Source organism: Lactuca serriola, chromosome 4 (assembly GCF_051521515.1).
Source record: "Lactuca serriola cultivar US96UC23 chromosome 4, Lser_US96UC23_V15, whole genome shotgun sequence".
NCBI classification, from domain to species: domain Eukaryota; kingdom Viridiplantae; phylum Streptophyta; class Magnoliopsida; order Asterales; family Asteraceae; genus Lactuca; species Lactuca serriola.
In genome coordinates this window covers 87,778,683-87,790,738 of record NC_136411.1, presented here as the reverse complement: position 1 = coordinate 87,790,738, position 12,056 = coordinate 87,778,683, and the positions used below count along the sequence as shown (strand labels likewise).

Genomic DNA, 12,056 nt, shown 5'->3' with positions numbered 1-12,056 from the left:
TTGGGCGGACACCTCGCTCACCGATACATACTCATACTACCTCATCATATTCCTTCCCATTCAAATTGTACCAAAGTTTTAATTGTATTGATTTTTAATCCCCTTTCTTTCAACATTGCCTCCAAACTATCCAATATCATTCAACTATCCAATAGCATTCAACTCAGCTTTAGTATGTGGTACAATAGCAATATCATCACCAAAAAATACACTATGACATCCCTCCTTGGATGTCATGAGAAATATTGCCCTTAAAAAAATCAAAGATGTAATGACGACAATTAATCCCTAACATCACCAACTGCATTCAAAAATCAATAGTAAATATCCATAATAACCTTATCATAACTTCCTGGAACGTTCAAGCTTCCATGGTCCTCAAAATTAACTCATGTAGCACGTTATCATACATATTCTATAGGTTGATGAACATTGATATGATTGGGAGAAGTATGTCATCAACAAATCTTTTTGTGAAGGTACGCAAAAAGAAAAACCAAAATAGTTTAATTATCATTTTGCTGTTATTAAACATGGCTCTTTAGCATGCATGCTATCTTTTAAAATCACAATCTGCTCACTCTATTTAAACATATATATATATATATATATATATATATATATATATATATATATATATATATATATATATATATATATATATAACGTGTGATCATTTTAGAATGTTGAATTTTGGAAAAAAAATAGAACAAGTTACTGAAATCGTCCCTATGGTTTGGTTCAATTTGCGTGTTTGGTCCCTAACTTTTATTTTGCACTCAGACTATCCCTATTGTTTTATTTGGTTTTGTTTTTCGTCCCTAACAAACATGAAAAAGACTATATTCGCCCCTCCCCCAAGATGAAAAGATTATATTACCCTTTCTATTCTTCCATTTCACTTTTTTTGCTATTTTATTTATTATTTATTAAATAAAGAAAAATAATTATTGAAATCGTCCCTCCCACTTGCACCACAACCACCATAAGCCACCGACAACCACCATAGGCCATTGAAAACCACCACCAGCCACTGAAAGCCACCATCCACCACCAGTAACCACCACCAAGCGATTCCAACATCACCAACATCCACCGATTTTAGCTCTAATACAAACCACATAATCGATTTCATTAATTTACACCGTAACATCAAATCCATAAAATCAAACTTGAACATAGAAATCAAAACCTGAACATAGAAATCAAGACCATCACAAGATCAAATTTTGAAATAAAAAACCTAACCAAAGTCAAATACCAATATCCCAAAATCAAAAACTAAACTGAAATGAAATTCGGATATGGAATCAAAACCCAAAAGTAAAACCTAATCTGAAAACGATGATGAAAGAAAAAACTGATGAGGTCCTTGAAATCAAATACGGTTTTCCAGAAGAATGGAGTTAAATGGGAACAACACTCAGTGAAGGATAGTGGTGGTTGGAAGATTTTGGCGGACACAATGCTCCATTTATTCAGGTAGATGGCGAAGAAGGAAGAGTGAGGACGGAGCAGATGGGGGCAAAAGACGAAGAGAAGGGATTGATGATGCAGATCAGTGCTTTCCTGGTGTCTTCCAGTTACGTTTCTAGGTGGTTTCCTGGTGATGCTTCGTTGGTGGTTGTGGCTTCCGATGAGAAATGAGAGGACGGGAATGGGATGAGGGAGATGAGTGATGACGAGGGAGGGGAAAGAGATAATGAGGTGAGGGACCAAATTTTTTATTTTTAATAATAATATTTAAAAGGTTGATATTAAAAAAAATCGAAAATAAATCAAAAAAGAAATGACCAAGGATAATATAGTCTTTTCATGTCTGTGAGGGACCAAACACGCAACCAAATAAAACAATAGGGACAGCCCGAGTGCAAAACAAAAGCTAGGGACCAAGCATGCAAATTTAACCAAACCATAGGGACGATTTCAGTAATTTGTTCAAAAAAATATATGTGGCTAGGAGAGGAGCTTAAGGCAAACTAAGCCTCCTCAAGGTTGGTCAGACTAAACAGTGCCATGCAACTCTCAATCAAGATAGACATATGATCTACAAAACCTAGATAAAGTTATAGGAAAATTAGAAAAATTGGAGACCACTAAACAAAAGAGGTTTCTTTAAGATTTATCGTTCAAACTCAAACATGGTAGATGCAAAAGAACACAGATAAAGCGAAGGGTATGCATACTAGGATATTTCTATTGGTGGATCACTTACGGAATTTATGCCTCTTTATTTTGGAAGGAATTTTGAGGATTACTTTATTCATTAGTTTACTCATTTACCTGTGATTTTGTTGAATACTAATTTAGCATAGATTTTTCAACCTTTATGAAAGTGGAATTCCTTTAAGATGGAGCTGGTATTGTGTGGCCAATGGCCTACACTCGTGATGACAAAACCTGTTTCAGTTGACCACTTATGGCGTATGAAGAAAAAAATAACTTTTTCAGGTAATCTTTTCACATTCTTTCTTGAAATTTTATTATTGGTTGGTTAATATCCTAATCCTTTTGTAACCATGGTAAAAGGTCATGTTGATTGCTTATAGAAGTTGTTTAGATTTTTGCAACTTTGTTTATCACTGTCATTATTCTGATATTACATCAATGGCTTACATCAACTACCTTGCATGTTCGTTTACAGCCTGCCACTCTTGGTTGCCCACTCTGTGCCGATGTCAACCGTTGAATAGAAAACATGGCTAGTAGTGACTGATGTAGATTGAGGAGTTATACTCACCACAAAATGCAAACATGAAAAAAAATAAATCATGTCATCATGGCCAGAAAGAAATACAAAATCAATTGTTAGGTATATGCTTAAATTTTCAACTATCACTCAAATTTGTTGACAGACATTTTGATTTCCGTAGAAATTAATGAAGGGAAAAATCAAGGCTTCCGTTTGGACATTAAGAAAATTTATAATGCTACTGAATCTGGGTGAAGGATCATTAGTATCTTAATTATGTCTTTTAAGAGGGAACATCTAAAGTTCTAAACATTAGTTAAAATATTAAAAGGCTTCGGTTATTATACTAAATCAACTATAATTACTTGCGTTTTGTTTTTGTTTTTGTTCTTTTGTTTTTTTGGCTTTTGATTATTCATATTTGATTTTTAACCAGCTGATGAGATGACACATAATCAACTGTTATATTTGCAGGCTTTCTAATCAGATATTTGTTTATTTACCAACTCATTGAAGGTTTGAGCTTGTTAAAGGATTGCAATAGCAATTATATGTATTTCAAGTTATTTGAAAGTTCAATTACATGTCGACAGACAAATTAGTTTAACAAGCAGTAGGAGGTTCATTTTCTTACAACATCATGATTCCAGGAGCCTCTTACAGAATAATAAAAAATAACGATTATGATCCTTATAAACATCATTATCCTTGCATAGATTTGCACTTCACTCTTCCTATATATTACACTTAGTGATGGAAAATCTAGAATTTAGATGACCTAAAATTTATGTCTGAATCAGGTAAACTTCTACACAATTCTAAGATCTAGAAATATAAATGCCATTAGCAATATGTGTCTCTAGTCATGATGCAAGATAAGTGGATATGCATCCATTCTGAGATTAATATATCCATCACAATGAATAAATAATTAATAACAAAGATGATTTCCATCTCACTGTTCAACTAATTAAGTTGGACTCCATGTCACAATTCAATTAATCTAGATTTTAATCATCATTTCTATAATTGGCTTTAGTTTAAGAGTAAATAGCGATAACATATAGTGACATGCACAACATTCTTTAATTTCTTCTCTTTGATGATGAGATTCCATGAAACATATTTTCTTTCGGGTAAACGTCACTAGAACTGTACCATGCATCTTATCTAGTCGATTCGCCACGATTTAAAGTGCGTCAAGTCTTTTCTTTTTTATATCTTTTCATAGTTTTTGACCTTCTTACAGTATACCATTGATTTCCACAACAATTTCTCTTTTTAATTATGTTAAATGCAAGAAACAACATCATGGTTTCATTGATTTAGTTATTATATATAGCATCATACTTCCATTTGTTCCTATCACATCATTGTACTTTAAAACATCCATTAAGTGTTATGGCAATGTTATCCAAATACAAAACAACTTTCACTTGTATAATTGGGTAGACTTTTCAAACTATCATGTCCTAGAAATTATTATTTCAAAGTACAATGCTATAATTGAGTAGATTTTTCCAAACTACAATTAAAACTTAAAGTACAATTCTCTAGAAGAAAGAAATGAAAGTGGAATAATATACAACAATATAAAATAAATGAAAGTATGTTGTTGTTTCTTGCATTTAACAATTTTTTTTTTAGAATTTTCCTTTCTCCATTATTGTTCCATTTGGAGCTCTTGCAAGTATCAAATAACAAACTATTGCTTTGGGTGATTTCTTAAGTTAAATAATTTACCTTTCTACTTTTGTTAAAATATAACTAATGGATAAACTCAACACTTTTGTATATTGATGCTTTTACTTGATTTAGTCCAAAGCTAGCTAGTACACTAGATGTGTGCGCCATTGGTTTTATTTACTTAATTTGGTGCAAGGCGTGAGGCCTAGTGGACTACCTAGCCACCTCCACCAAGTCGTTGTTTGGCCAACATATGGCAAAAAAGATGAAATATAGAGAATAATATCCTAATAAATTATGAGTAAAAATTGTACTTAATTATCTTTCTTCCATATGCATTGTGAATACAACATGTCCCTGGGTTCACCCAATAATCACTGTCCACCCTTACCCCCACCCACCCACCCACTCTCACCCCCCCACCAGGGAATGGATGACATGCCATGTTTGCACTTTCAGAGTCAGCGGTGAATAATAAACAATATCCTTTTTCGTCTTTTACTGAAAAAAAAATAAATAAATAAAAAACTAGAAAGGGGAGTTGGAAAAAGATGTTCAATTCCTGGAAAGGCATTATTTTGTTTCCGGATTCATATTAAGCATATATTCTGTTCCAAGTACGTTAATCAATGGTCTTACAAGCGTTATGTTATAAATCTTTTTTATTAAAATTATATCACGTGATTAGGGGCCCACATCCTACACTAATTAATGGTGGCCTGCACAAAGAATTTATGCAAGAAAAGCTCTATGTCAGATATCATAAGCATCTACCTATACAAAAGACAATTTTCCACGTGGCTCTTGATCTTTGATTAATGGTTGCTTATAAATAGATTTGTGGGTCTTTGTTTCTTTTATCCTTTAGCAAGAAAGTTGTATCTGAGCTTTGTTTTCTGCTCCTTATGGCTTTCATACTAAAAATGACGTCAACCCTTTTGGATATTACTCTTCCTTTATTATTTTTATTGTTAATATTATCATTGGAGAGAACTGTTTTTGTAGTTGCTAGGCATGGACATTGGTCCAATGAAATGAAATCAAATATCCAAAACAATGAAGATCTTGTTACCAATTTGCCTGGTCAGCCTAACGTTGACTTTCAACACTATGCTGGATATGTCACAGTAAATGAAAATAATGGAAGAGCACTGTTTTATTGGTTCTATGAAGCTTGGACTCTTCCAGATGAGAAGCCCTTGGTGCTTTGGCTTAATGGAGGTAAGAAAATATCAAATTATTTCATAGAAATTAATTAACCTTTCTTTCATATTTGGTCTCAGATTTCTACAACAATATTCTTTTGACAAAATCTATCCATGCTTTTATCTGAACATATCTTTTAAAGAACGTGTTAAAAAAATAAGGCTTTTTGTGAAGATGCTCTTTGTTCATTTTAATAAAATCCAACCAATTAAACAAATAAGCTTTTAAAGGACTAATTTAATGTACAAAGAAGATATTCCTCTGATAAATTGTAAACAATTATGAAGTGTTGGTGTGAGGTCAGTGTCTTTATTAATATCTAATTCACCCACTTAGTTATGAACAGTTATTAGTTAATTTGGAGTTTGATTCTCCTCCTGTGCCCTTTTTGGTGACACCACATGGCTAAATGTTACAGGTCCCGGGTGTTCTTCTGTGGGATATGGAGCTACACAAGAGATCGGGCCATTCATTGTGGGTACAGATGGAAATGATCTTCAGTTAAATCCATACTCATGGAATAGAGGTATCTTTTTAGCATAATTAATTATCAGCTTAATTGGGATGTACATTCTTGCTGATGAATTAATGTGCCTTTTTTTTTTCTTATAAAAGATTATATATTCTTCATGTAATGGGCATCGTTTTAATCTTGTTAATTTGTGGTGCAGAAGCCAATATGTTGTTCCTGGAATCTCCAGTTGGAGTTGGCTTTTCCTACTCCAACACAACTAGTGATTATGAAAACCTAGGAGACGATTTCACTGGTCAGTCTTAATTATCGACACATTTAGCTTCTATATATGATATCAAATGTGTGTGTGTGTGTGCATAATACCTCTAGCCCTATATATTGATTACCCATTGTTTAATTAGCACTGACTTGTTATATTCATATTAATTATATCAGCAAATGACACTTATGCTTTCCTACATAACTGGTTCACCAAGTTTCCCTCTTATCGGACAAGAACATTTTATATTGCTGGAGAGAGCTATGCAGGTAATTAAGTTTAGTCACATTTCACCAATATATGCTTTTAAAAATACAAAAAAAATGACATTTACGTCATCTTATGTAGGAAAATATGTGCCAGAGTTGGCAAATCTTATTTACGATAAAAACAAGGATCCCTCCCTGTTTATCAATTTACAAGGGATATTGGTATTATTTTTACATTTTCCAATCTATTTAGGCTCCATGCAAGTTTTACGGGTTTATTCTATTTTTTTTGTTATGACAACCGGTTAATTAATTGGCTATATCTATGGTAACTGCAGTTAGGTAATCCGGAAACAAGTGATGCTGAAGATTGGAAAGGTCTGGTTGACTATGCTTGGAGCCATGCTGTTGTATCAGATGAAACTCACAAAACGATAAGAGAATCATGCGATTTTAACAGTAATGACACATGGAGCAATAATGACTGCAGCCAAGCTGTAGATGAAGTTCTCCGACAGTATAAAGAAATAGACATCTACAGCCTCTACACCTCCGTTTGCATTGCCAATTCAGCATATTCACAAAACAATGCACTTCAAGTCATGTTCAAAAGGACCACATCCGCTAAAATGGTAAGCACTTTGAATTTTTTTTTTTTTAAAGCTAATTAGCCTTGTGCATGTCGTCGTGCCCCAGCAGTATCATATCATATATATATAAAAGGAAAACCATGGTGCTCTTGGTGGCTGACATAATGCATTGATATATCATAATAATGGATGGTTATATCATCATTTCAACTTTTATTTGATTTAACTTATAACCCCTTTACTCATCCATTCAACTTTACAAAGTTTGATGGATCCATAAATTCTCATCCTATTTTATTTGTAAAGTTTAATGGATCCATACATCCTCATCCTTTTTTATGAAGGCAAGAAGATACTTACATAAAAAAAAACAAGGCCTCTAGTGAGAAGCTAGGAGGGAACTGCAAGAAGATATTTGTACAGTTTTAAGTTTGATGGATCCATACATCCATACATCCTCATCCTATTTTATCTTATATATATATATATATATATATATATATATATATATATATATTACTGAAAATTTAAATATATAGCAAATTACATGCCATAATAATTTTTAAAATAAAAAGTACAATATTTAAAACTGTTATCATTGATTATTTATATTTATTATTATTATTATATTATTAATTTCATTACATAATAAAATATTACATATAAAGTTATATGTAATTTTATTTTTCAACAAATAAAATATTACATAATAAAAGAAAATTACATATTTTATAAAAATGCTATGATTTATTTAATGATTTGTTTTTCGTTTAATTATAAGGACAGGCCCCACAACAAACGTATTCAAACTCTTCAACCCCACTACTAACTTGAACATCCAACTACGGATCATATCATTCAAACTCTTATAAAATGTCAAGTCGTCCATTGAACCTCACTTCAACAATTATTGTACATGCATGGATGTCGTAGCTAGCCAGTAGTCCGGTTATTGGAACTGAAATTCCTGACTGATAATAGAATTATAAAAAATTGAAATCAATTGGAACCAAGCAGTATACTATATCGATCCTAACACATATAGATAGTTGGCATTCATTATTTGGGGCCTTAAAGAACAACAAACAAGAAAATTAAAGCTATCATTGTAATTAATAAAACAACTTTTCTAATGTTTTCTATTTGTTTAGATGCCACGGATACTTGCTGGCTATGATCCTTGCCTTGATGATTATGCAAAAGGTTACTACAATAAACCTCAAGTTCAGAAAGCTCTTCATGTTAGCAACGGCTTTCAACTAAAAAACTGGAGCATTTGCAAGTAATGAATACAGCTTTCTTCAAGTATTTCAAAAACATTTACGTGTACTTAGGAACTTATGGTTGTATGGCACTACGTTTTGCAGTATGGACGTATTCTATGGGTGGTCACAGTCGAAAGATTCAGTTCTTCCCATATACAAGAAACTCATTGATGCAAAACTTAGGATATGGGTGTACAGGTGATTAATGAGTGATGTTGTATAATCATCTCATATCTGCAAAAATTCTTTTTATTTATTATCAAATAATTTGTGATTATGGGTTTAATTAATAGTGGAGATACTGATGGAAGAGTCCCTGTGTTGTCCACAAGATACAGCTTAAGCTCCCTCAACTTGCCTATATTGAGGCCATGGAGGCCCTGGTATAACCAGAAGCAGGTAATGTTTTGTAGGTCTAATCTTTTTATAACAAAGGCATTCATCATGTCTTATGCATACAAAAAAAATAGAGAGTGATTCTTTGTCCCATATTCTTTCACCTTTTCGGATAAGATTATAAATAATAGTCACATAATATTTTTTTTATGATTGTTTAGGTTGGTGGTTGGGTTCAAGAATATAAAGGGCTAACTTTCGCAACATTTAGAGGAGCGGGTCATGCAGTTCCCATTTTCAAACCTAGGGAATCGCTTGCATTCTTCACTTCATTTCTTCTTGGAGAATCTCCACCGTCTCAACGATAAGTTGCCTATTGATATGAGAGCCCCTTCACACTTTCCCTTACAAAAGATTTTGCTCTTTCTCTATATATATTTACATATAATTATTAGGTTGCATGCAATATAAGGGTTATGTACACGAAGAGACATCCTTTTGAAGTTAGTTTATCTAGAGATTAAAGGAAATAAATGGGGATCCTATAAGTATGTTATACAGTTATAGTACCATACGATCATCATAGTTTCCGATTACATTCAATTCGAGTATTTATAGGAGCTTGAACGGTACCTGTGGGTTATTTTGTAAACACCAATGGTAATATATGAATCTTGGGCATGTTGGTTATTCAAAACATACTAAATAATTAAGATAAATAATTAAAATAGACATGTTAAATTTATGTATATACCTTTCAGAGAGACATTATAAAATTGACCATGTCTAATGGCTATTTTAACATCCAACCCACCACACAAACAACTAACATTTTTATCAAATTGTTATTGACTTATTTCTCATCAGGTCATTTTTTAGATTGTGTCAGGCACACACTATAACTAGCTAGTAGCTAGTTTACTTTGACATTTTTGAGGTAGTCATATTTGACGAATAAAAAATTACTTTGTAACCTAGTTTTAAAAAAAATAATCTAGCCAGATGATATTTCACCGAGCTAATACAGTTTTTCTAAATTGTTTCTAAATACATTATTTATTTGTTTTAAACGATAAGAATTTATTAGAAGGCCCTAGCGAGAAGCTAGGGAATTGAACATCAAACTTAGCCTATTAAACCCATGGCTCCCGATTGCAATCCCTAAACCCTTTTTTTCATACACTTAATCGAATTAACCGCCAAATACCTTCTTTTTTTGGAAACGGCTAAAGATATTATTAAGGGTCATCATTTAGTGAGAAACTAGATGAAGCCCAACAAAAAAAAAGAAAGCAGTGAAACATGTAGAGTTTGATAAGTTACAATAAAAAAGGAGAAATTCCCCAATCACACCACCTAATAGTGTCCATCGAGCCCCTATGTTTTATCCAAAAGTACACCAGTGATTGAACGGCATCCGCTACTTTGGTGGGGTTTGATTTCACCTGTTTGAAGATTCGATCGTTACGAGCCTTCCAAAGGCACCAGATCATCGTAAGAATTCTTCGTTTTTTCGGGCAGTGGCCCATTTAGAGATGAACTCCAGTAGTTCCATAACGGTGTTTATGGGTCCAAGGTTGATGCCACACCATTTCAATATCTCGTTCCTCGCTCTAGTGGCGAAATCGCATTGAATGAAAATGTGATCAACACATTCATTATGTTGACAATACCCACACTTTGTAAAAGCAATATTAACTCCCCTGGATGTAAGTGCATCAGCCGAAGGAATTTTTTCCCATTTTGCCCTCCATATGAAACATTTAATCTTCAAAGGAACCTCCTTCATCCATTCGGTTTTTACACCTGATAATGCAGGGGAAGATTCTTCCAATTTCTGGCGAAGAGTTGCTAAAGAATATAGACCATCCGAACTGACTTTGCATAACCATGTATCCGGTACAGAGTTTGGTGTAAAAGAGCTGATTTCAGATTCTAAATGCCATAGATTCCGATTTAGATGTGAGGCACAAGGATCAGCTTTCCAGTCCCAAGTGAAGCCACTACTGGATACTTGATCAGAAACAAAGCATCGCCTGTTGTTTTCCAGCAAGAAAAGTTCTGGAAATTGGGATTTCAGCATGACATCTCCCCACCATACATTGAGCCAGAAGAGGGTGTTGGTACCTGATCCAACTGATTTTTTCATTATGCAGTTATAATCCAAACTTGTCTTCTCTAATTCAGATGTGACTTTGGCGATGTTGTTCCACACACCACTAAATGATTTCTTGGAGATTTGATCTGCTGTCCTTCCTGTAAGATTATGTATGCCTGTGACAATTTGACACCATAATGCCGACCGATCCGTCTTCAATCTCCACCACCATTTGATAATGAGTCTGACATTAAGTGTGCGCAAAGAGAAATCCAATTGATAAACGGTGGTGGTTGTAGAATGAAGTTTAACTCTAGTTTTGTTGCTTTTTTTCGATAGTATTGACACAAGGTTAGGTCTATTGTTTTATTTTTAAGAAACTTCCACCATTAATGAATAATAATTTACTAAAGGTAAAATAGCATTTTTACATCTATTTAATGGAAAAAGTAAACAATGTTAATTACAGGGACTTGGGTCAAAACAAACAGTAAGCATAAGGATGAAATCAGCAATAAAAATCTTTGAGGGACCTAATCCAGAATGTTTATATAAGCACTGGAACGATGTTTGTAATTTGCCTTTTTTAAGTTTACACCCTCGTTGTATACAGTTTCTATGTGTCATCTGACCTCCTACAAAAAACTTCACGGAATTTGAACCCTCGCGTCTCCTTATCTTCGTGGAGGCAAGCTTACTTTTGTTTTTGATAGCTAAAGAAGATAATCAGTGAAGAATATAAAAGCAGAAAAGAAAACATACCTGCTATCATAAGGTCTGGAAGCACCGAACAGTGGAAGCAGAGGAAACACAACGAAGGGCGTATAGATGTATAGTGAAATTTTATTGTCGGGTGTTGGATAGGAAATTCAAAAGTATATTCGTTTTAACATTGATACGAACCAATCCATTATCCATGTCAAACTCTTGTGACAGTATTTTGATGTGAAACTTTTCAAGTACTCGTTTTACAGTTTAACATTGTAATATCTATACTTTTGACCAACTTGTGATGGATTATGTTTGTATATGTATATTATATACATGAATGAGTTGTGGTATATGTGTATGTATACGTGTTAGTGAGATGTATGTGTACGCATTCATAAGCATTATAATGTTAAACCAATAAACGAGCAATGGATCTCGTATATGCACACAACTTTATAAATGATATTAATAGCTATAAATTGGTGAAAATATAGATAATCATCTATATTAGAGGTGTGAAAAAAACCGA

At 33.3% G+C, this 12,056-nt stretch overlaps 1 protein-coding gene across 1 annotated transcript; it reads left to right on the top strand.

Moving 5' to 3' along the window:
• The first annotated feature begins 5,195 nt into the window (after nucleotides 1-5,195).
• On the top strand, nucleotides 5,196-9,415 carry LOC145102063 (serine carboxypeptidase-like 31). The gene is made up of 10 exons (XM_079039398.1): nucleotides 5,196-5,599; nucleotides 6,003-6,110; nucleotides 6,256-6,351; nucleotides 6,495-6,587; nucleotides 6,667-6,749; nucleotides 6,866-7,159; nucleotides 8,269-8,399; nucleotides 8,485-8,580; nucleotides 8,676-8,781; nucleotides 8,940-9,415. Exons 1-10 carry the CDS (start codon nucleotides 5,284-5,286, stop codon nucleotides 9,084-9,086), a joined length of 1,470 nt encoding a protein of 489 aa, XP_078895524.1. The 5' UTR covers nucleotides 5,196-5,283; the 3' UTR covers nucleotides 9,087-9,415.
• Nucleotides 9,416-12,056: the final 2,641 nt, after the last annotated feature.